Below are 24,891 nucleotides of genomic sequence, written 5' to 3' on the forward strand. Positions count from 1 at the left end.
GGTATGAAGTCAAACTTAGGGTCTGCTCCATGCCGGATGTTGAGTGTTTGTTCTTTGCCTCTCTGTGGAGCATAAGTGACCCTGGTACTATTTCTTCCCCCATCCTATCCCCAACCCCAACTCTAGTCTCCTCCCCAACGGTGGGCAAGCCGTACAAGTGCAACTACTGCGGCCGGAGCTACAAGCAGCAGAGTACACTGGAGGAACACAAGGAGAGGTGTCATAACTACCTGCAGTCTCTCAGCACTGAAGCCCAGGCCCTGACTGGAGCATCAGGTAGGCCACAGGGAAAGCTAAGAATGGCAGGGAGAAAGCAAGGTGCTGGTCAGTGTCTCCCTGACCAGAAGCTAGGGAGTATCCAGTACTCCACAGGGTAATCAATGTCAGGGAGGATGCAGGGCACCAACCCCCCATCTTGAGCAGCCTGTTGGGTGCACAGCCTTCTATGTAGTAGGTGCAATGGGGAGAGCTGGGGCAGGTCCAAGCTTGGACCTGGGTCCAAGGGTGCCCTAGACCCTTTGGGCAGTGATTGGTGAAGACCATGAGCCCCTTTGTAGGATAATGCTTTTAAATATACAAAATAACATACATAAGATTACAAAGGAAACCAATTATATTGAAATGCAGTGATCAAAACTTTTTTTAAAACAAGACCATAGACCCCCAGTTAAGAACCCCTGAACTAGAGGAAGGAGACACGATCCTTACCCTTAGTCCAATGAGGGAGGCAGATAAGATCCAGACAGAAGATGAGCACAAACTACATGGGGGATTGGACAAGACGACCTCACTGAAATGCTGTCATCACTGAATCCATGCTTCTATCTATAAACATCTGCAGTTTACATACAAAAGTATTGGAAATATTGACAGAGTGTATTTTACATGAGGTTAGAGCAAGCAAAACCCTGACAGCTTCTAGTCACAGGCACGTATAATTCACCCCAGTCACTGTCTCACTTAGTTTTCTGGTCCTAAAAGCTACATACAGCATGCTACCCCTATGCCTCTACTACTACTACTACTACAGTTCTGTCCCAAGCTGACCCTCCCTCCTCTCATCCTGCTCCCATATCTCCTCCAGGTGATGATATGCGTGACCTAGAGATGGTGCCAGATTCCATGCTACTACACTCGTCCTCTGAGCGGCCGACTTTTATTGACCGCCTGGCCAACAGCCTCACCAAACGCAAGCGCTCAACCCCCCAGAAGTTTGTGGGTAAGACACTCAAATGAATGGAAGAGGTGGGGGAAGGGTTGAAAAAATTATAGGGACTAGTTCTCTGTTCCCAAAGCCCTTCTGAATCATTGGAACCTGAGATAATGAAAATAATAATAATCATAACTAACATAGTGCCTTAAGGTTTGCATGGGTTCATGGCTCACCTGCTATAGCTGTGTCTTTCTTCCTTTTCCCCCTGTACCAGCTCTAAGAACAGTCTTCCACCCAGCTCTGCTCCTAAGGCAGCCATATCTAGATAGCACTGTGAATAGTGTCTTGGAGTCCAAAAGACTTGGGTTCAAGGCATGCCCCAGGGAAAAACTGGCTCTGATCCTTGGCAGATCCCTTGACCTCTCAGTGCTCCAGGAAGCACTCTCAGACTGAGCCGCAGAGCAGATGAATACCTGCATTGGTAGAGAGGCAGCTTCCTCATCTGGAAGGGCCCTGTACCAATAAAATCACAAGGTCTAGTCACAATCTCCGAAGGTTTGCAAAGCATTTGACATCTGTTACCTCATCTGGTTCTCACAACCCTTTAAGGGAGGGGTGATTATTATCACCATTTTATAAATGAGGAAACAAATTGTGAAGGTAAATGGCTTGCCCAGGGTCACACAACTAGCAAGTGTCTGAGGCAGGATTCGAACTCAGGTCCAGCATTCTTTCCACTGTGCCAGAGGTGTCAAATACTCAGAGGCCTGAAACAGATTAAAATATAATTGGGAAATATTTAACACAATAAATAACAATACACCAGAACTGAGATGATGTTAGTATGTGGTTTTCTCAGTCAACACAGGGCCCACAGGGATCTTTCTGTATGGGTTAGTGGCCCCGTCTTTGGACACAGCACCTCACTCCCCAGAAATAGCTGCCTTGAGAACAGAGCTGTCTAGAAGGAATCCATGTCTGCAGTTGCCATGGGTGGAAAAGAGAGAAAGAACAGAATAGCTGGAGTAGGAAAGAAGGAAGTCAGACTTCCCTGGGAGTGCCCCAGCAGTCAGGAATGAAAGAGCATCTCCTTCACCAGCCTTTGACATAGGAGCAGAGCCAGTCCATCTGTGTCCTGGCCCCCCAGGGGCCCCAGAAGGTGGGGGGCAGCCCACTTATCTTAAAGGAGGGAGTTGGACTACATAATTTCCAGTGGTCCTTCTAGCTGTAAATCCCGCAATCCTTTGATTCTCGGAAATAGTCTGCACTGAGAACCCCAGCTTGGATCTTAGACTCTGGTTTCAGCAAGGCCCCCTGTTGAGAGGGTCCTGAACTCTCATGGGTAGCAGCTCTGGAAGGTGGGCCAGGCCTCTATGGGCCTGAATAGAGGGCGGCACACAAAGAAGTGCCACCCTTTGGGCTGTCTTCTGCTTTGGGAGCTCAAGTGCTTTCTCCTTCCCCACAGGTGAGAAGCAGATGCGCTTTAGCCTCTCTGATCTCCCCTTTGACATGAATTCAGGTGGCTATGAGAAGGACGTAGAGCTGGTTGCACACCATGGTTTGGAGCCTGGCTTTGGCTCACTAGCTTTTGTGGGTGCAGAGCACCTGCGCCCACTTCGCCTTCCACCTGCCAATTGCATCTCAGAGCTCACTCCTGTCATAAGTTCTGTCTACACCCAGATGCAGCCGCTTCCTGGCCGACTGGAGCTGTCTGGAACTCGGGAAGCCAGCGAGGGGCATGAGGACCTGGCTGATGGGGGCCCTCTCCTCTACAGGGCTCGGGGTCCCCTGGCTGACCCTGGGGTCTCCCCCAGTAATGGCTGCCAGGATTCCACAGACACAGAGAGCAACCATGAGGAACGGGGTGGGGGGGTTGTAACCACCCCTCAGTGTCCCTCAAATCAGCCGGCCCCTACTCTGGTTGTGGGGAGCCGGCCCAGCCCTGCCTACGCCAAAGAGGACCCCAAGATGCAGGAAGGGCTCCCCCGGAGTGCTCCTGGCCCTGCCAAGGACGTGTTGCGGGTGGTGGGTGAGGACGGTGAGCCAGTGAAGGCCTTCAAATGTGAGCACTGCCGAATCCTCTTCCTGGACCACGTCATGTTCACCATCCACATGGGCTGCCATGGCTTCAGGGACCCTTTTGAGTGCAACATCTGTGGCTACCACAGCCAGGACCGGTACGAGTTCTCCTCCCACATTGTCCGAGGGGAACACAAGGTGGGCTAGTGATCTCTGGCCTCCCTTCCAATCCAGCCCTTCCTGTCATCTCCTCCTACCTTCAGAGGTGTCCAGCCCTCCCATCTGACCCCTGCCTCCCACTGTCCACTTTTCTACCCGACTAAGTTTTGCTTTTGTAGCCTGTCACACAGACATAATCTCTGGCTGCCTGATTTCGCACTTGACTCCTCACCATTTCTGCCCTCTCCTTTCTGCAAGCTGCCAAGCTGATTTATTTAAGCATTATGATGAAACAGGTCTTTTGGTTTGATTCTTCCTTTTTTTCAACCCCTATGCCTCCCCAAGTTCACACTAAGTTATTTAGTAAGATTATTAGATGGAGGGTTTTTGCCCTTTAAGGAAAAGTCTATCAGACACCTGCCATTCTTCACCCTCATTCTCTTCTCCTGTCCAAGCCTAATTTCCCTTTCCATTCCTGCGTCCTCCACATCCCTAAGACAGTGGGGTAGAGGGGCATGGGCCTACTGCTGTCCCTGATCCTCTCCCCCTCACATACACTGCCAGATTCCTCAGTTCCGGTGCCGGTGCCTCCTGGCCCCACCATAGCTCTGTGGCATTATATCTCCTCTCTGGGACACCCCTATCCTGGCACTCCATACCTCTCTGCCCTCTCACCTTGGGCAGCTTGCACTGTTCTTGAATGAATGAATGAATGAAGGATATCCCCCATTTAGGGGGAGGAGAGGGTTGAAAAAAATTCACTCCAGGGCACTGTGAGGCTCAGAATTCTCTCACTCGTTCCCCTAATAATATGAATACTCTGAAGCCTGCATTTGCACTCTGGGTCTCCCACTAGGATGTGATATCCTCTCCCTTCAACCTCACAGGGGCTATTCTGGTCCTCTAACCAGTCTGTGTGCTCAGTGGTGACTTCCCTCCACTTGGGGCACCCCAATTTGATATCCTCAGGGGTGAAAGCTGGGTCTGCACCTTTTTCTGTCTCTGAAGCATTGGGAGTAAAAGATCCTCACCAAATTGGAAACGGGACAAGGAGAAGACAAGATTCTTCTCTTCCTCTCAATGCTTCTTCAACTGACTCCCTCACCCCAGAAACCTCTCTAGGCACTCAGGGGCTTTCCCACCATACGAAAAACCAGTTAAGTCTATTGCTGCCTGAAGACAAGGAGGAGACCCAGCCCTTCAGTCTTAACTGCCTTCACCCTCCCCAGCAGGGATTACCATCCCATTCTTGAGCTCTGAGGTTCCATCCTCAGGGTTAGTGGTCATAAGAAAGGGATGTTTCTTTCCTCACTTTTAATTATTTCAATATAACCAAAAATGATTGCAGGGTGGGCATGTGCCCCTGCCCCCTACCCTACCCCTGCCCCAGGGAGAGTGGGTCCAGCCCATCTGGACTGAGGGCATCTTTCACTGCCCCCATCATGCCTGGTGCCAAGGAAGCAGGGAAGGAGGGATTCATTTCCCTCCTGGTTCCCAAAGCATGCTTGGCTGTTCTTGTTGGTCTGGGAGGGAGGCAGAGGCCCCTGGGAAGGGGAAGAATCTCTATACACATGGAGTCCCAGCCCAGGGCCACAGCCACCTGGCTCTCTTGCTTCCTTGAGGTTCAAACCAAAGGCTGTTTTTTTTTTCTATGTTAAAAAAAAAACAAAAACACAAAAACACAACCACCTCACAAGTTGCAACACTTGGTCCTTCTCTCTTTTCTCTCACCTTTCTTCTCCAACTCCCACCCTCCTCTTCCTCTTTTCACAACTCCTTTCCTCATTGCCTCTTCTGCCTCTTCTCCCTTTTCTCCCTCCTCAGGGATCTCTTAGGAGTCCCCAGGGAAGGATGCTGCAGGGTTGGCTGGGGGACAGAACCCAGGATTGTGGTACTTGGGCCTCTGAGAGGAGTCTGTCTCACTCCCTTGTGGGGAGGAAATTCTAAAACAGTTTTCTCTTCCTCCTCCTCTACCCTGAGGTTTCCTTGATGAGATCAGATAGGTGTAGAGTGAAGCATCATTGTGATGAACCTGTCTGTTCCTCCTGGACAATGTAGCAATAAACAGATGCTGCCAGGGTCAGGGAGGTGGAGGGTAGGGGAACAAAGACAGGAGCAGAGGGGAAGGATGGAAGGGTCTCTAAAGGAAGGTTCTTTTCAGCAGGACACTGTTCTCCTACCTCCCTACTCCACTTTTGCAGAGCAGATCTGGACATTGAGCCCCTTTCTACTCTTTCCCTTTCTCAACTGGGAACTACTACAGTATTTTGCTTGTGATAGTGACTCCCCATAGGGACTATTCCCTCCAGGGAGATCAGAGCCTTAGGGTCTTACTCACATCCTTTCCCCATTCAACTTTGACAAACCTGTGATCCCCTCACCCTGAAAATTCAAAACAAAACAAAATCATGTTCTGAGGCTATTGCTATGCCCAGGAGAGCAGAGACTTGGGGGCTGGGAGCAAGATAAGACTCTAGGTAGGGGAAGAAGGGGACTCCATCACTTTCCAGATCATCACTGCACTTTAACCAGGGTCTTAAGTACAAAGCCCTACTTCCTCAGAGCCCCTTTGGCCCTGGGACCTCAAATGTGCTCACCCCTCCTCCCAGCTCCTTTTGTTTAAAAAAAAAAAAAAAGAAAGAAAAAAAGAAAAGAAGGAAAAAAGGAGAAAAAAAGAAAAAAAAACCCTGAAACCTATGTGGAGGAAAGAGGTGTTCTCCTTTTCTAACAAAACTCAAAAACAAAACCCTTTCTAAGCAGATACTTTTCCAAACCTTTGGGTTTTTTTTTCCATGTCTGTCTCCAAGCTGTGGGAGGGATTTTTGTAACACTCCTAGCAGTTTCTTTCCTTGTGTATATATTATATATATATATATATTTTTAATCAGACATTATGATGAGCAAAAAAAAAAGAAAAAAGAAAAAAAGAAGAAAGTGCAATACCACCTCTGTCCTCTTTCTCTTTCCCAGGGTTTTCATTTGTATCCTAGACTTGGTGTCTTTCTTGATCCCTACCCCCTCTCCTCTTCTGGGTCCTCCCTGTTTTTTTTTTTTGAGAGTTCTTTCCCTTCTTAAGGGGAGTCAAACTTGCTTTTGAGACTTAACTGCGAAGCGTTTTGTATCTGTAATATATTGTAAGTAAATATTTGTGTAACGAAGAATATACTACTGTAAGTTTTGTACTGTACTGGCTGAAGGTCTGTTATAAATAAACATGAGTAATTTAACACCTCCTGTCTTTGCAAACTTCCCCTACTTTGCTCTTCTGGAGGGAAGGAGGGAAAAGACTTTATCACTGTGTTTTTATTCTGATTCACTTTGTCCTCAGATAATAAGCAGTTTGGGTGAGACTAAGCAAGAAATCCCCAAATGAAACGGCTGCAGCAAGAGAGGTTGACATTAGGGGCAGCTAGGTGGCGCAGTGGATAGAGCACCGGCGCTGGAGTCAGGAGTACCTGAGTTCAATTCCCGCCTCAGATGCATAACACATTATAGCTGTGTGACCCTGGGCAAGTCACTTAACCCCACTGCCTAGAAGGGGGGAAAAAAGGGTTAAAAAAAAAAAAGGTTGATATTAAATTCCAGGATGGGCTCCATGGCACAATCAAGTTTTAAAATCCCCGAATAGGAGTTGGAGAGACTCTTCATCCCAGGATTGCTGTCAGAATAGACTTCCTGGCCTTTTCTGCTTCGAGGTAGGAGGACAATTACCTCTGGAAAGCGTGAAAATTCACTGAACACGTGTCTATTGAATGCCTACTATGCGCCCAGTAGTATGCTAGCTACCATGGGCAATACAATTAAGACTATTAGCAGGGATGAAATTCCTCTGCTCAGCTGTACAAAACCTAGGGTCTGAGAAGATGTGAATGGAGGTATCTTGGAAGAAAGAGGAGGAGGGGGAGAGAGACGAGGAGAAAGAAGAAAAGGGCCAGGCTATCAATGGACCATTTTATATTTAATCTTGGCAGGGAGAGGGAGCCCCTGAAGTCAATACTGAGTAGGGAAATCTTTTTTCCGTGATGGGAGTGGGATGTGCCTACAGCTGTTTCATCTTCTGCTTTTCTGTCCTCATTCTTAAAAGAAAAGGAAGCTGCGACCAAGAGGAAGGATTGAATGAACAAAAGCGCGTGACGTGAAAGACAAGCTTCCTCTGCTAGTGGGACCCCGGCTTTGCGGCCCGACGGCCGCCTCTGAACTACGTCTCTCATCGCACACGTAGGCTTACCTGCGCATTCAAACTACAACTCCCAAAAGGCAGTCCTTCATGTTGACGTCTACCCGATGGACTACAACTCCCGGCGTGCCCTGAGACACTACTGCTGACGGCTACAACTCCCAGCAGCACTTCTGGGAAAGCCGAAGCCTCGCGGAGCCTGTTGGGAAAATAGTTTGATCCATATTCTTCCACGTGTAAAAAAAAATAGTCCATAGGGGCTCTTTCTCTGAGGCAAAAACAACCCCAAAAACCTCTTTTAACCGAGGACATTGGTCTATTAAGTAATAAGGCTTTTTGTTAAGCGAGTTCTGGGATTGGTTTTCCTCCGAAGAGAAACTTTGTCTGCGCGCATGTGTTGGCGCACGGATCTCTGCCTATATAAGATGGACGGCGGCAGGGCCGCATCCTTTTTCGGTTCCTGGCTTTCAAGATGGTGAGGAAGTGGCGTGGGTTTGGGGTGTCTGGCGTTTGGGAAGGCCGGTCCCGAGACCATTGGAGCGGGGGGAATGGGGAGGGCCCCAAGCCCTTGAAGAAGGGGAGTGGAGACTTCGAGTTCAGGCTGGCGAGACGGCACGCCGGGAGAGGGAGAGAGGATGGGGAGGCCGGATCCGGGGCGCGGAGAGACGCGGGGCCCGGGGGCTGGAGCCGGGGTCGGGAGTCGGGGAGAGGCTGAACGCTCGGGGAGAGCCCCTGGCGGGCCCGCGTGACTCTGCACCCCATCGCCGCAGACCAAGAAGAGGAGGAACAACGGGCGCGCCAAGAAGGGCCGCGGCCACGTGCAGCCCATCCGCTGCACCAACTGCGCCCGCTGCGTGCCCAAGGACAAGGCCATCAAGAAGTTCGTCATCCGCAACATCGTGGAAGCCGCGGCCGTCAGGGACATCTCCGAGGCCAGCGTCTTCGACTGTAAGTCCTGCCAGGGAGGCTCCCACCTCCCAGGGAGCCAGCCTCTCCCAGGCGCTCTTTTCAGGCCCAGATCTCTGACCCTAAACGGCCCAAGGTCCCTCGGTCACTGGCCTCTTGTAAAAGTGCGGACAGTTGAGTGGGACGGAGAGAGCCCTGAACTGGGAAGTCTTTGGCATTTGGTTTCCTTAACCGAACGTCGAAGTTGGATGTAGGCGGTATCTCTTCTGGTCTACAACTAGCAGTCTAATCTTGTTAAGGGTTAAGATTTTTATTTTCCTTAACATCGAGTAAGGTCATTTGTGTGGCTGTTTTACCCATTACAGACGAGTGATCTGAGGAAATGGAGTTTGAGACCAGAACAGCAAAGGGGGGTCCGTGTAGAGGCTATGCCTGGGCCCATTTAGGGGGTGGGGAATGGCCAAATCTGCTGATACTAATTTCTGTCTCAGGCCATTTGACATAAAAGCTCTCTAAAAACGTGGCGTTTCAAATACATTTGTGTGTACTTTGGGGTAGGCATGACACTTCAGGACAATGCTAATGCTCGTTACAACTCTCACCAGCCTATGTGCTGCCCAAACTGTATGTGAAACTGCATTACTGTGTAAGCTGCGCGATCCACAGCAAGGTAGTGAGGAATCGGTCCAGGGAGGCACGAAAGGATCGGACACCCCCACCCCGCTTCAGACCTGCTGTAAGTCTGAACAGGAGAATAAAAAAGAGGAAGGGGGAGAGGGAATAGGGTCTGCTAGGATTGCTTGAAAAGGTCCCTGCTCAGGGAGAGATTATTCTAAAGAGGGAAATGAAAAAATGAAAATAAACTTTGAGGGGTCTTTAAAGATACGGGGGGTGTGGTTGGAGCTAGACTATGCCTCCAGAAAATACTGTATTTAGTTGGAAAAGAGGCTGGGTACTGCTTTATCAATTCCAAAGGTGTCCAATATCACTGGATTTATAATTTATTAATTCTGATTATAGACATCTCTTCAAAACTTCACAATTTCTTATACTCTGACCAATAGTATACCAACAATACATACCCAAAGTGAATTTTTTCCCTTATTGATGTTTGTGAAAGGATGCTAGACTAAGAAAGGTATTTGAACTATTTCTGTTTTCCATAGTGGGAAAGTGCTTTGAATGACATTGTTCCAATGTTACTCATGAACTATCTCATTCTTTTACTTTTGTAGGGTGCTGCTCCCAGACCCCCTCCAAAGCCTATGTGAAGAGCTGTCTGCCCCCATCAACATTCCTGAACTGATCAGAGGAAAATAAAATGGTTGGTCAACCTTATATTGTGCCTGGTGTGTCTATGGGTTAGGGGAACATAAAGCCTGTCTTTTGATTTTAAAAAGAAACTTGATTATAAAAATCTGTCCTTGGCACAACCTACTCAAGAACAGACAATTTTCTAAAGAATGCAGGTAGACAGCAGGTGAGTACCAAACTTGATGACGTTTATGGTTGGAAAGCTGAGTTTGTACTTAGGTAGCTGGGAGATTTTAGGAAGTATTAAGTACTGACTACTTTTCAGCACTGAGGTACCATATGTCTTCACTTTGTCTTCCAGACTGAGCTAGATTATTTATTATTATATTATAAACATTATTTAATATGTTTTACACTCATTAATATAATATTAAGGTTTTAGTTGCCTGAGTTATTTTGGGCTTGTGATAGTTTGATCAGAAGCCTTTAGGTAGGTGGGCATCTTGAAAGTTGGTGATGAGCTAGAAGGTAAAATAGTTGGAGTGCGAGTGCCTTGTGATAGTGACACCAACGATAGTGGACACCTTTGGAAATTGAGTCTTGGAAGGCTGAAATTAGGGGGCCTGGGTAGATAAGATTATCCAGGATACTTACTACCAGATGATAGCGGAATGTAGCCATATTAACACAAGTTTATGTTTTGGCAGAAGGTAGTATTTTAATTAGAGGATCATAAACTTCTCATATAACATGAGAGCTCAACAGCATACAAAAATTCTTAATTGATCTCAGAATAACCTGCCATCTAGACTGTTCAGTTTTTAAGAGTTCTAGTTGTTAATAAAGCTTAACATGTGATTGAAGTCGGCCCCCTAGTGACTTAATCTGGACCTTGAGCAGGATGAATAACTTGTCTTGACCACCCATGATACTAAGAGGTGGGTGGCTCATAGCTGTGGAATGGTCCAGGGTATCACTTACCTATTTCTAGGTTCTTGGATCCCTAGCTTGTGTTGATTGCAGTGGGGCAGTGCTGTTTACATTACTTTGAGGTCCTTATGCCTTTGGTGTTCTGTCTGTAAGATTTCCATTTTCGTCCCAAAGACCCTTGTGGTTAGGAAGTGGTTCTAGGTACCAGTAGGCTGTGTGTCATTCTCCCCACAGAGAAGTAGTCTTGTTCTCCAAATTGGATAGCTGGACTGTGAATCCTTTCTGCAGAATGAGAATTTAAAAGGAGACATTAACAGTTTTTGAGAGAGAACATTTCTATCAGACATTCGAAGAAATTGCAGTTAACACAAAGGTGCAAGATTTTGTAAAACTTGTAAAAAAGTTTGTACAATTTGTAAAAACTGCTGCAGTTTTACAAATAGCAGAGAAATATGATCAGGACAGAATTTAAATTCTCAAATAAAATAGTCAAAGTCTGATGAGGGAATGTCGAGCACAATCATTTGGGGTATCAGAAAAGACCTTATTGTAGAAAGCTGCCCATAAACTGATAAATCACCATAGGAGGAGTTTGGATGTGGACTTCTGGGTATGAACAACAAGGTCAGTAGAGCTGGGCTGTTGTATGTGTTTGGAACGTAAAAGTGTTGGGAAGAGAAAGTTAGAATCAGGTTGTGAAGGGCTTTTTAAATGCCAAAAAGGAGAACTGGAATTTAAGTAGGGGAGTGATATGCTCATTCAGGCAGCTGTTTGAGGAATTGATTGGAGTACTGAGATATGGAGGAGGCAAGAGATGAGGGTCTGAACTAAGGTGTGAGCTACCAAGATAGGGATGAAAACATTGGTGAGGTAATATGTGATGAGTGGTAAGTTCATACTGAGATTGCAAACCTGGGAAGCCCAAAAGGATTAGAGGGTAAGAGGATGAGTTGTTAATGTACGTGTTGATTTTGAGGTCTTCGGGGAATCCATTCAAGACGGTACAGAACCAATGTTCAGGAGACTAGCTTTGGGAGTCAGCATAATTAAATGTAGCTTGCTGAGCTGATGAGATAACTGAGAGATGGCTCAGGTGTGCATACACAAGTAGGGGGTGTTGTAATGGAGCAGCTAGATAGGAGTAACAGGAGAACAGTGTCAGTGCAGAGAAGTTGAGAACCAAGCCTGAGTAACGGTTAAAAAAAGGTCATCAGATTTGTCAGGACATTGTGACTTTGGAATTTGGAGTTTTAGTTTAACAATCAGTTCAGCTGTCAGTTTGTATGGTAAAATTTAGAGTGAGACATTGAAGGAAATGAGTATACCAATGAAATCATAGGTCTCTTTGCCTATTTATTATCCAAGAAAGGAAAGATGGATTGAGAAGTAGCTTTCAGGGATGGTAGACTCTGGTGAGGGTTTTATAAGGTTGGAGGGAGACTTGAGAGAGAGTGTAGTCATTGAGCAAAGAACCAGTAACTAAGAAGAGAGGATGATAGTGGATCCAGTCTGCTGGAGGGGTACACGTAGAGGGTTTGTTCTTAACAGACAGTTGCTTCTTTGGGGACTGCTTGTTCCAAGCCCTCAAAAGGCAACTAGAGTAAGGAATAGAGAATGGGGAGATGTCACAGAGTCAAGGACAAATAGAGGCTCACAGCCTCTTATTTTCTCAGTAAGGTATGACATGAGTATTGGGTTCTCTTGACAGTTTAAGGCCAAGTAAATATCTAGTTTAGCTGATCAGCTAAAGGGTCTAGACTGGAAAGAGGAGGGAAAGTGAAGTCAGGGTGGATGACAACCTGGCAGAGTATGGAATAGAAGGATTGGAGGTCATGGTAAGGGTGAAGAAGGTTTAAGAGTTAAGGCATAGGGAAAGATGAAATTATATGTTAATCAGATAAAGGAGTTCTTGAAACCAGAAGTGAACTTACTTGTGATGTAAGAACTAGGGCATGCCCAATGATTGAATAACAGGGTGTATTAAAGTGAAGTATTGTGTTGGAGAGAGGCTATACCTAGATTTTTAGAAAATCATTATGATTTTCTGTGTTCTACAAACATTGTGATGCCCAGGAGGGCATGGCCACTAAAAGGAATCCTTTTCCCTTGCCCAGTTCCTAGAAAGTATCAAAGTATCAGTGACTCCTTTGGAGACCTAGGTAGGCAGAAGCCATTTGTGATGGGGGGAGGGGTCTATTCCTTAGAAGTAAAATTTGCTTCCTAACCCACCTCTGTGGAAACTAGTCCCTAAAGTCATAATGCTCTTCTCAGAACTCATCCTTGACCTTTATGGGATATGCTGATATGAGACCACTAGGTTCAAATTTGGCCTCAGACATTTCACATTAACCTCTGTCTTTCTTTCCTTCATTGAAATAGCAATGTAAAATGGGGGGTAATACTAGCACCTGCATCACAGGTTGTAAAAATCAAATGGGATAACTTAAAAGCGCTTTGCTTGTAGTAAGCACTTCAGTGCTTGTTTCCCCCTCCCCTTTAATTCACCAGTCCCTGTTGAGGACTTTGTTCTTTGGTTCCATGCTCTCATTTGATTATCTTAATCTACTCTGCTCAGGCTGTTATACTGAGGTTAGTTAGCTGTTTTCTCTCTTTAACATTCCCTTGGTAATCACATCAGTTACCACAATTATCCACAGTTCTCTCCTGAGTGTACTACTTTGAGACTTCTCTGACCAATTTCTCCACCAGGCCCCAGGAAGCTTGTTACTGCCTCTGATAGGAGGGTGGGGCTGTGAACTCCCAAACCTCTCTTGAAGGAAAGCTCAGCCCAGATTGACTCAGATGGATTTCTCTACCACATCCCCCAGCCTTCTCTGCTGCTTTCCCTTCTTCCTTTCAGCTTCCTTTTGTGTGTTGTTTTCTATTAGATTGTAAGCTGTTTGAAAGCAGGGACTGTCCTTGTATCCTCAGTGTTTATAGGACAGTGCCTGGTGGTGCTAAGTGCTTTGTAAGTGATTGATCAACGTGGCAAGTATATATACATCCAGCCTCTTTTCTCTTTTTAGGAAAGCTCTGACCAGCTGCCCCCTCCTCCCCAATTCCATCAGGATATTTTTCCTGCCTAACATACCAAAGGCACTTAGGAAATGTTTATTGATGAATCTAATTGTGTGGCACCTCATCCACTAAACATTTAAATTATTATATATAGGTGCTGCAGATGTAAATGGCAGAGTCCTTCCCCATAACATTTTCCTTCCCAAAAGTTGCTTGCAGACGCAAAACTTGACTGTGGACACCACCTTTCTCAGAGTCATCAAAAGTCTAAAGCCTTCTGACTTTGACTTCAGTTTCCTTTTTCCTTCCACAAACACAGGCTCCTAGTTCAGGAATTACTATTTTCACAGTAAGTTTTTAGTTGTACCCTTTATGTTAACACTTCCCCTATATTTGATTCCATCACTACCTCTTACCTGGAATATGGTACATTAATAGACTACTAATTGGGTCTTCCAGCCTTCAGTCTCTTCAATACTCTTTTTTACCAGCCATCAAAAATCCTCTTCCCATTCTTTACAATGAGAATGAAAATCAACATTTATTAAATGCCAACTATAAATGACAGGCACTGCTACCCGTACTCCCCCCCACACACCTTTTACAAAGAAAACAGATTTCTGTGCATCCAAAAGAAATGCATGTACATGTGTATATATTACCTGTGTATGTATGTCTCCTTCTGTACTAGTCTTTCACCTCTATCAGGAAGTAAATTGCCTTTTTCTGTTATTACTATAGAATTACCATTGCATTGGTCAGAGTTCTTGAGTCTGTCAAAAAATTTTCTCTTCAACGATGTTATCTTGTAAATTGTTCTCCCAGTTCTATTCAATGCATTAATTCATACGTGTCTTTGTAAATTTCTTTGAAATCATTCCATTCATTTCTTAAAGCACTTTAATGTATTCTATCACATTATACCTTAATTTATTTAGCCATTTTCCAATTTATATGCACTCAACTTAGATTCCCATATAGGAATCAAAAGCTACAAATATTTTTGTATATCCTTAGAATTTGTTTTGCTTAGGACTAATCCCTTTCTTAGAGGCAGCTAGATGGCTCTCGGTAGAGCACTGGCCCTGAAGTTAGCAACACCTGAGTTCAAAACTAGCCTCGGATACTAGCTGTGTGACCCTGGACAAGTCACTTAAACCTTCCCTTGCCTTAATCCACCGGAGAAGGAAATGGCAAACTACTCCAGTATCTTTGCTAAGAAATTATTGGACTATATTGGTGTGCTATGATGGTCCATGGGGTCATGAAGATTCAGACACAACTCAAAAGTAGCAATCCATCCCTTAATCTACCTGTCTAATTCAACCTATTTCTCTGTTGAGTCAGATGTATGTCTGATTCCAGAAATGTGTGTTTTTCCCTGCTTTGTCTAGTTCTGATTAGGGTCAGAGTGTCAGCTGCTTTCCCCCCCCCCCCCCCCCCCGTTTGTAATAAACTTCTACTTGGGTACCCTGATTATGTAACACAATTTTCCCTAACCTTCCTTTCCTTTTCCTTGCTAATGTGTTCTCTCCGATTTTGTTTTTGTGTTTAAGATAATTATGACAACAGAACCATTCTCAGGCCTTCCATCTAATTAGATTCTATGACCCCTGATGTTGATAGGATTCAAAAAAACATACATGCATCCTCTCACCATATTAGAATATGAAAAGTTTATCCTTGTTTAGTCCCTTATGATTGTTTGTGTTTGCCTTTTTATGTTTCTCTTCTGCATTTGGATTTATAAGTTTCTGCACAGCACTGATTTTTAAATAAGAAATACTTCGAAGTTCTATTTCATTAAAGGTTCCTTTTTTCCCCCCTCTAGGATTATACTCTTTGCTGGGTAATTCTTGGTTGTAACTGTGTATGTACATGTATCTCCCCTTTGCTTTCTGGAATATAATTCTAAGCTCTTTGTTTCTTTACAGTGGTGGCTACTAAATCGTATGATTCTGACTGGCTTCTCAGCACTTGCATTCTTAGATCTGGAAGCTCTAGATTTTGGCTGTCATGTTTCTAGTGATTTTCTTTTTGGTGTTTCAGGAAGTAACTGGTGGATTCTTTCTGTTTGCACTTTGTCCTCTGGTTCTAGGATATCTGGGCAGGCCTTTTTTTTTTTCCAAGATTTCTTGAAGTGGGATATCTGGGTTCTTGACCATGGCATTCAGTCCCGTGATTTTTTTCCCCCGTCTGTTTTCCAATTTTTTATGTTTGCAGTTTTGTTGAGATCCTTTATATTTTCTCCAATTTTTTTTCCCAGTCTTAATTTTAAGATTTCTCCTTGCCTCATGGAGTCATTGGCTTCTACTTTATCCCTTCTCATTTTCAGGGAAGTTGCTTGGGCAAAGTTTTCTTGTGCCAAACTGTCTTATTTCCTTTCCCATTCTTTATTCTGTAGTACTTGTTTCTTTTCAAGTGCTTCTATTTATGAAAATCCTCTTTTTTAAAAATATTGCTTCATTTCTTCTGGGATTTAGTTAAATTTGTGTCCAGGCTGTGTTTATCTGTGGCTTTTGTTTATAGATGTTTTGGAGTCATTTCTCTGTGTCCTAAATATCTTTGTGAACATAATAGCTTTTTATAGTGAGATGCTTTTTGTTTGCTAATTCCAACCTGCTTCCTGTCTTTGGACTTAATGTTTGGGCCAGATTTTGCACACTTCTGGAAGAACCATCTGCACTAGTCTTGCTGTTTTCTTGGGGTATTGAGTGTTGCCTAGATTCTCAGGCTCTCCAGGAGAGCTCAAGCTGGGGACTTGGAAGCTTTCGGTACTCCCTGAGTGATCCCATACAGGGCAGAGTCTGATTGCAGGCCACCCTCCTGCCCCAGTCTGAGCTCTGCAAGGACCTGATCCATGACCCAGGTTTGAGTCTGAGCAACAGTAGAGTGCTGCTTGGACTTGGCCCCTTTCCAGCTAGCTAGGGATCTCCACTGATTCAGAGTCACAGAACCAAAAGCTTCTCTTAGATCCGGGATTCCTATACTGGCAGTTCTTCTGTAGGTTTCAGAATGGGCTAGAAGCTGTAACTGAGACCTTGCTCTGTTCTTGGGGTCTGAGCCACATTGCTGCTGCTTGCTTCTGAATTTGGTGTTTACCCCAGGACACCAACCCTGGGCTCCTCTTCTGCCCAGCCCACCCCAGATCTGTGTAGTGAGCCACAAAGCTGCCCCGTGGTCCCAGTTCCAGCTTCCTCTTGCCCTGGGCTGGAGTACTCTGTGTGGCACATTCCTGGCCAGACCATCCCCAGTGTTCACAGATGATGGAGATCTTGGTGGAAAAATGATTCAGAGTGACTTTTTCTCCTTGGATTTCTCCATGAATATTCAGTCAGGTGTGTTTTCTACCTCATTTGGAGTGGGAGAATTTGCTGCACTTATTCCTGCTACTTGCCATCTAGGCTTCTCCCTTTTCAGTACAGTTTCACAATTGCTGTAATGTCTGCTCTTCTGCTTTTTGATGAGGCAGTTGGGGTTAAATGACTTGCCCAGGGTCACACAACTAGTAAGTGTCAAGTGTCTGAGGCCACATTTGAACTCAGGTCCTCCTGACTCCAGGGCCAGTGCTCCATCCACTGCCCCACCTAGCTGCCCCACCTCTGCTCTTTAATAAGGTCTGCCAATGCCAAGTTTGCTTGGTCCCCCTAAAGAGACACCCCTTCTCTCCCCAACCCTGCCCTGATATTTACCTTTCACCTTCTGGAGCATTTAACACTACATCAGCCCTCTTTCTGGTTAACTTTTCTTCCCTTGGCTGTAGAAACATCACATACTCATCTAATTTGCTTAACTCTCTAACAATTACTATTTCTCTCATGGGTTCCTTGGGTTCCTAACCCTTGAGGTGGACTTCCCAAAAAATTTCATCATTTGATTCTGTGACTCCAGATTTCACAGTTGCATTCCATCCTGTGGTTTTAATTCTCACTGCTCTGCAAATGACTCCCAGATCTCTGTCTTCAAGCCCTCTCCTGGGTTCTAGTCTCCCATTTCAAGTGCCTTACTGTGTCTACTACCACCACCAGGATGCCTCATTTCCTTTTCCCCACCTGAAACCTAGCCTTTTACCTGAATTACTCTTCACTGTTCTCATCAGTATTATCACTAGTAATATTTGTCTCTGCTGTGTTGGAAACTTAATGCAGTTATCCTCCTTACTTTTCATATTCAGTGAACTGGCAAGACCAGCAGTTTCTACCTTAGCAGTTTTTAGATTGTGTTCTACTCATCATTCTTGCTGCCAGTCCCCTACCTCCAGATTTAATTACCCCTTCTTGGAGTAGTTTCTGAGAAGGTCTTCCCACAGCATGTAAGGAATAGAGCTCAGGACTTGGTGTGAGGAAGATCTGGATTCAAATCTTTCCTCAGACACCTATTAGCTCTATGACACTGGACAAGTAATCTAACCTCTTGGCATCTGTTTCCTCTATAAAATGTAAATATTGGACTAGACTGCTGCTTCTTAAACTGTGGGTCAAGACCCACTAGACTAGAGGGCTTGCTTTGTGGCTCTGAGGGTATCAGCCTACAAGCTAAAGCAACCCTGAGGTTCCATCTCATAATCATGAGATTGGCAAAATAGGCAATAAATAACGGAAAGGATTCAGGAAAACAGGCACACTGATGTATTGTCGGTAGAATGGTGAGTTGGTCTAGCCATTCCAGAAAGCAATTTGGAACTTCACAAAATGTTACTAAATTGTGCCTGTGCTTTGATCTAGTAATGCGACTACCAGGCCTATACCCCTCAGAGAGATCAAAGAAAGAAGGAAATGTCCTGTATGTGAAAAATATTTATAGCTGGTCTTTGTGGTGTCAAAGAAATGAAAACTTAAGGGTATGCTCATCAGTAGAAGAATGGCTAGATAAATTATGGTATATGAATGCTGTATAATCTGTTGTGCCATAAGAAATGATGGAGTGATTTCATAGAAACCTGGGAAGACTTTTATGATCTGATATAGTGAAGTGAGCAGAAACAAAAACAGTTCCTAAGAAATCTGAACAATGCAGTGGTCAACTATGATTCCACGGTATTAATGATGAAGAGCGCTACCCACTTCCTCTGCAGAACAAGAGCTTTTTTTTAAAAAGTTTTATTTCCACCAACCCCCTCCTTGAAGTAGGAAGAGAGAAAATAAATGCTTGTTAGCTGAAAAAAAATTTAATGCAATTCAAACCTTACTTAGAAAGAAAGCTGATTAATGCCATACTTTATCTAACATTTCTGCAATAATATGATTCTGCTTTGAAAGGGCTGGATCAAATAATGAACAGACTGTCAAATGTCTACCAGGTAAGTCAAGCTAAAATGCTGGAACTGGAAGAATACTTGGAAAACCCCCTTGTTTATTCCATTTTAGGGGGAAGAATGCATTTAAACCATGCCAAAGAGAATGTGGATGTTTTCTAGTTTTTAAAGCTTGGTATGAGTCTACAACTCATACCAATATCTAATAATCCTCACAATAACTGTAAATCCCTCCTGGTAAAGCTTAATTCTGTACCCTCTTGTTCTTTGTGGAAATAACATTTTATTCTATAGCTACAGTGTACAAGTCAGTTTTGAGTTTGTATCATATCCAAGCTAAATGGTGTCTGTCACCTTAAAATATAAATGTATCTTAAATTATATGCATATATATTAAGTTTTGCTTTTTTCACTTCATTTTAAAAAATATTCTGCCATATGTTTGTGAGGAAAGACAAAAGAAGTAATGTTAAAAAATACTGTAGTTTTGCATAATTTTTCCAGTTTGGTGTGGGGAGGGGCCGGTTGGAGGGAGTTAGGGGTGTATTCCAAGGACAGTTACTTAAAGTTTAGGTTTATCTCATGTCTAGGGCCTCCTCAAAGAGGAGGGAGTAGTAGGAAGGTACTAAAGAAGTCATTTCTTTAAGTGACATTTCTGCCACATATAGTACAGATGTGCTAAATACACCTGTAAGGGGGGCATGTAGGTGGTGCAGTGGATAGAGCACTGGCCTTGGAGTCAGGAGGACCTGAGTTCAAATGTGGCCTCAGACCTTTGACACTAGCTGTGTGACCCTAGACAAGTCACTTAAACCCAGTTGCCTTGCCCAAAACAAAAAACAAAAACAAACCAAATAAATAAATACACCTGTAAGTCAGGTGTGATACAGCTACTTTCTTTATAGAAAGAAATGCTTAACACTAATGACAGGCTCACACTGACCAAAGACTTGAATGAAAAACTTAAATGTTACACTCTCCTAGGGGTTGATACTTAGAACCATTCACACAATGAAGCATTTTACCAGTGAACTGAATTAGTCTTTAAGGGAGTCAGAAGATAGAATTAGGAGCCCCCTTGTATCAGTGGTCTTCTCTAAGACAATGTTCTCAAACTCAATTAGAATTTTGGGCTGCATATTTATTAACTTAGGAATGCCAGAAGTTCACATTATAGTGCATTTTTATTTATGTTGTTAAACATTTCCTAATTACATCTTGACATCTGCTCTGAGAACTGTAATATCTATTTAAGAGACATCTCCCATTGTATAGCCATCAGGAACTTCCAAATTCCTGAGATGGCTACTCCAAAAAAGAGCCCGTCTCAGGATAATTTTTTTTTGTTTGTTTTGCTGTGGCAGTTAGGGTTAAGTGACTTGCCCAGGGTCACACAGCTAATAATTTTTGTGGGGGGGGGTGAGGCAATCAGGGCTAAGTGACTTGCCCACACAGCTGGTGTCAAGTGTCTGAGGCCAAATTTGAACTCGGGTCCTCCTAACTCCAAGACTGGAGCTCTATCCACTGTACCACCTAGCTGCCCCTTCTCAGGATAATTCTTAAGGAAAGAAACACAACAGAGGAGGCAGCCAGAGGCTTAAGCTTCAGCTTGCCCAGGTGAACCACTCCCCCAGCTGCCACGTGGGAGCAGAAGGCATTCAGAGAGAGCTGTTAGAAAGGGGCCCTTTCCTGAATAGATGGATGGGTAAAGTACTAAGCACCTACTATGTGACAGGTTTTATGCTAAGTTCTTTGGATGCAAATACAAAGGACAGTTCCTGCACCAAGGGAACTTACATTCTAAGGAGGAATGAGAACACAGAAGGTATGTGTGTGATGGGGGTGAGGAGCCATCTGCTGAGTAAGTAACTGAGAAGTGTCAAGGAATCCTGGTTTGGGGCAAGATAATGAAATTTCATGTAGAGGTGAACAGGGGTTAAGTAACTTGACCCAGATCACATAGCTAGAAAGGCTGGATTTGAACTGTCTTCCCTGACTCCAGGCCTGGCTGCTAAGGGCATCTGGAAAAGTTGGAAGAATTTGTCAAGTACAAGAAAGCTATCTGCTCCCAAAGGGTTCCAAACTCTGAGGGCTGGGAAGCCCAGTGCTCAATGCATAGCCTTAAGAATACATGTAGGTATTTAACGAGTGGGGAATTAAATTGTTGAATTGAGTCTGTTGGAAATCAGGACACTAACACCATTTCCCCCTCACCTGCCGAGGACTCTGGGGACATGAGGGTTAAAGCTTACCAAGTTGTTCACAAGGACTGGGTACATGCTCTCCTGACTTTCCTGGAGACCCCAGAAGACTGTTCAGTGACCACCCTGGTCTTGTTCCCAAACCCTGTGATTAGCTCATAGGCAGGCCCAGCCAGAAGAGACAAGAAACTGCTCATTTGGCTGGAGCTGGGAGTCTGTCTGGGACCTGTAGGGAAATCTTGGGAATAATAATAACTGATATTTAGTCCTTTAAAGTTGGCAAAGCAATTTATATGTGTTATCTTATTTCATCCTCACTATTACTCTGAGAGATGGATACTAAAGGTATCATTATCTCCATTTTACAGGAGAGGAAGTTGAAGTTTAGAGAAATCTGATTGGCCCATGGTCTTTTAGCTACTAAGGGTGAGTCAGAGGCTAGGTCTTTCTGACACTGAGGACAACATTCTCCACTGTTCTACAATCTAAACTTTGCCAGTGAACCTTTACTGAGGGGGAAGAAACAACAATGAATGGTCTGCCCTGGGTCAGGCTGTGCATATAACTTTTTTCTGGGAATTTACCCATGTTCTGGGGAGGCCGTTTTACTCTGGAGGCTGGGGGTGGGGTGGGGAGAAGGGGTAGAGGATGATATTTAAAAACCTTTTATTATGTGCTAAGCCCTAGGGATACAATAAGAGGCAAAAGACTGTCCCTGCCCTCAAGTAACTTACAGTCTAATGAAGACAACAGGCAGGCAAACATATACAGACAAGTTATATACAGGATAAATGGAAAATAATTAACACAGGGAAAGTACTAGAATTAAAAGGGTTACTTCCCATAGAAGATGGAATTTTACTTGTGACTTCTAGGAAGCCAGTAGGCAGAGATGAAGGAGAGCATTCCAGGCATGGGAAGTAGTTGGAGAAAACGTCCAACACAGAGAATGTCTCGTTTATGGAACAGCCAGGAGACCAGTGTCACTGGAATGAACGGTATGTGGCAGGGAGTAAGGTGTAAGAAGACTGGAGAGGTTATGAACGGCTTTGAATGCCAAATAGAGTATTTTGTATTTTAATCCTGGAAGAAAGAGGAAGTCGCTGAAGTTTGTTGAACAGAGACAGGTGGTGATATGGTCAGAGCTTCGATTTTGGATGGATTAGAGTGGGAAGACAGATCCACCAACCAGCCATTGGAATACTCCAGGTGTGAGGTGATAGGGACCTGTACTAGAGTGGTGGCAGTGTTAGAAGGGGATAGAGGTGTTACAAAGATAAAATGGGCAGGTCTTGGCAGCAGATTTGATATGAGAGGGTAAGAGAATGAGGAATCCAGGATGACACCTAGGTTGCAAACCTGAAGGATTGAGAGAATGATGTTGCCCTTGACCCTAATATAGAAGGGCAGGGAAGGGTTGGGGGAAAGATAAATTCTATTTTAGACGTGTTGAATTTAAGATGTCTCCTGGATATCCAGTTTGAAATGTCTGAAAGACAGTTGGAAATCAATGGAGAGGTTAGGGCAGTATAGGTAGGTTTGAAAATTGTCAGTATAGAGATGGTAATTTAACCCATGAGATTACAAAGTGAAATATTACCAAAGGAGAAGAGAAGAGGGCCCAGGAGAGAACCCTGAGGGTGACACATAGTTAGAGGGCATGATATGGAAGATGATCCAGCAAAAGTGGCCCAGAAGCAATGAGATAGGTAAGGGGAGAACTAGGAAAGTGTGATGTCCCAAAAAACCTAGAAAAAAGTATCAAGGAGGAAAGGGTGAGCAGTAGTGTCAAAGTAATGGAAGATGTAGTTGTCTGGATAAAGTTGATACAGGTTAAGGTACTGGGAGTGAGTAAATGCAAGAGAATTTCTGAGACCTTGGGTTTGGGGAGGGAGAAAAGGATCCTGGGAAAAAGATAACACAATAAACCCACATAAATCATCAGTATTTTCATATATTACCAACAAAGTCCAGCCGCAAAAGATAGATGAATTCCATTTAAAATATTTGTAGACAATATACAATACTTGGAAGTCTACCTGCCAAGATAAACCCAGGAAGTGTATAAACACAAGTACAAAACACTTTTTACACAAATAAAGTCAGATCTCATAGACAGGCCAAGTCATTACAATAAAAATGACAATGCACCTAAATTAACCTACTTATTCAAAGCCATACCTATCAAATTAAAAAAAATTATAGGGCTAGAAAAAAATAATAACAAAATTCATCTGAAAGAAAAGTCAAGAATATTAAGGAAGTCAATGAAAAATGTGAAGAAAGGTCAATTAGCAGTACCAGATCTCAAACTGCATTACAAAGCAGTAATCATCAAAACAATCTGGTACTGGCTAAGAAATAAGAGTGGTGGATCAGTGGAATAGATTAGGTAGACAATACAGAATATTAAATGACCATAGTATTCTAGTGTTTGACAAATCCAAAGATCCAAGATTTTGGGACAAGAAATCACTATTTGACAAAATTGCTGGGAAAACTAGAAGGCAGTTTGGCAGAAACTAGGTATAGACAAACATCTCACACCATATATAACAAGATAAGGTGAAAATGGTTTAGACATAAAGGGTGATAGCATCAGCAAATTAAGAGAGCATGGAATAGTTTACTTGTCAGACCTAGGAATAAGGGAAAAATTTATGACCAAACAAGAGATAGAGAGCATTATGGGATGTAAAATGGATCGTTTTGATTACATCAAATTTAAAAGGTTTTATACAAACAAAACAAATGAAGCCAAGATTAGAAGGAAAGCCAGCCATGGAGTTTTTTTTTTAACAGAGTTTCTCTAATAAAGGCTTCATTTCTCAAATATGTTAGAGAACTGAGTCAAATTTATGAGAATACAAGTCATTTCCCAACTGATAAATGGTCAAAGAGATATGAATAGGCAGTTTTCAGAAAAAGAAATCAAAGCTTTCTATAGTTATATGAAAAAATAGTTTAGGATGTTATTGATTAGAGAAATGTAAATTAAAGCAACTCTGAGGTATCACCTCACATCTATTAGATTGTCTAATATGACAGAAAAAGGAAAATGGCATGTTGAAGAGGATGTGGAAAAATAGGAACACTAATGCACTATTGGAGGAGCTGTGAACTGATCCAAACATTCTGGAGAGCAATTTGGAACTATGCCCAAAGGGCCATCAAACTGTCCATACCCTTTGATCCAGCAATACCACTATGAAATCTGTACCCCAAAGAGAAGGAAAAGAACCTATGTACAAAAATATTTGTAACAGCTCTTTTTGTTGTGGCAAAGAATTGGAAATGCCCATTAATGCCCATTAATTGGAGAATGGATAAACAAGTTGTGGTATATGATTGTGATGGAATACTATTGTCCTGTGAGAAATAATGCGCAGAATGGTTTCAGAAAAAACTGGGAAGACTTATATGAACTGATGAAAAGTTAAATGAACAGAACCAAGAGACCATTGTACACAGTAACAGCAATATTGTTCTCTGAAGAATTGTGAATGACTTAGCTATTCTCAGCAACACAGTGATCCAAAACAATCCCAAAGTTCTAATGATGAAGCATACTATCTGCCTTCAGAGAAAGAACTAATATTGATTGAATACAGACTGAATCATGCTATTTTCACTTTCATTCTTTTTTTTATTCGAGTGTTCCTGTACAGAATGACTAATATGAAAATGTTAATTACATGATTGCACATGTATAATCTATATCAAATTTCTTGCCTTTTCAAGGAGTGGAGAAGGGAGGGAGAGAATTCGAAACTCAAAATTTGAAAAAAATGTTTTAAAGTTTGTTTACATATAATTGAGA

At 43.6% G+C, this 24,891-nt stretch overlaps 2 protein-coding genes across 3 annotated transcripts in view; both read left to right on the plus strand.

Annotated features, from left to right (window-relative positions):
• IKZF4 (IKAROS family zinc finger 4) overlaps positions 1-6,558 on the plus strand; it is a 32,032-nt gene extending 25,474 nt beyond the window's left edge. For both annotated transcript variants that reach the window (XM_020989998.2, XM_078145781.1), the window contains 3 exons: positions 127-276; positions 1,085-1,219; positions 2,619-6,558. In XM_020989998.2, coding sequence (XP_020845657.1) covers positions 127-276; positions 1,085-1,219; positions 2,619-3,379 — 1,046 coding nt within the window. In that variant the 3' untranslated portion in view covers positions 3,380-6,558. The remainder of the gene's footprint in view (positions 1-126; positions 277-1,084; positions 1,220-2,618) is intronic.
• Positions 6,559-7,877: 1,319 nt separating this feature from the next.
• RPS26 (ribosomal protein S26) lies at positions 7,878-9,752 on the plus strand. Its single transcript, XM_020990000.2, has 4 exons — positions 7,878-7,983; positions 8,279-8,456; positions 9,020-9,150; positions 9,650-9,752. The coding sequence occupies exons 1-4, from the start codon at positions 7,981-7,983 to the stop codon at positions 9,683-9,685; spliced, it is 348 nt and encodes a 115-aa protein (XP_020845659.1). The 5' UTR covers positions 7,878-7,980; the 3' UTR covers positions 9,686-9,752.
• The last annotated feature ends 15,139 nt before the right edge of the window (positions 9,753-24,891 follow it).

This window comes from Phascolarctos cinereus, unplaced genomic scaffold (assembly GCF_003287225.1).
Source record: "Phascolarctos cinereus isolate Bilbo 61053 unplaced genomic scaffold, phaCin_HiC Scaffold_1;HRSCAF=81, whole genome shotgun sequence".
Lineage (NCBI taxonomy): Eukaryota > Metazoa > Chordata > Mammalia > Diprotodontia > Phascolarctidae > Phascolarctos > Phascolarctos cinereus.

What these genes read in the sequence shown, in the direction of transcription:
- RPS26 (XM_020990000.2), top strand. An exon ending in CGAGGCCAGCGTCTTCGACT is followed by an intron (nt 8,457 to 9,019) that starts GTAAGTCCTGCC and finishes AACTCTCACCAG; the next exon opens with CCTATGTGCTGCCCAAACTG. An exon ending in CACCCCGCTTCAGACCTGCT is followed by an intron (nt 9,151 to 9,649) that starts GTAAGTCTGAAC and finishes TTACTTTTGTAG; the next exon opens with GGTGCTGCTCCCAGACCCCC.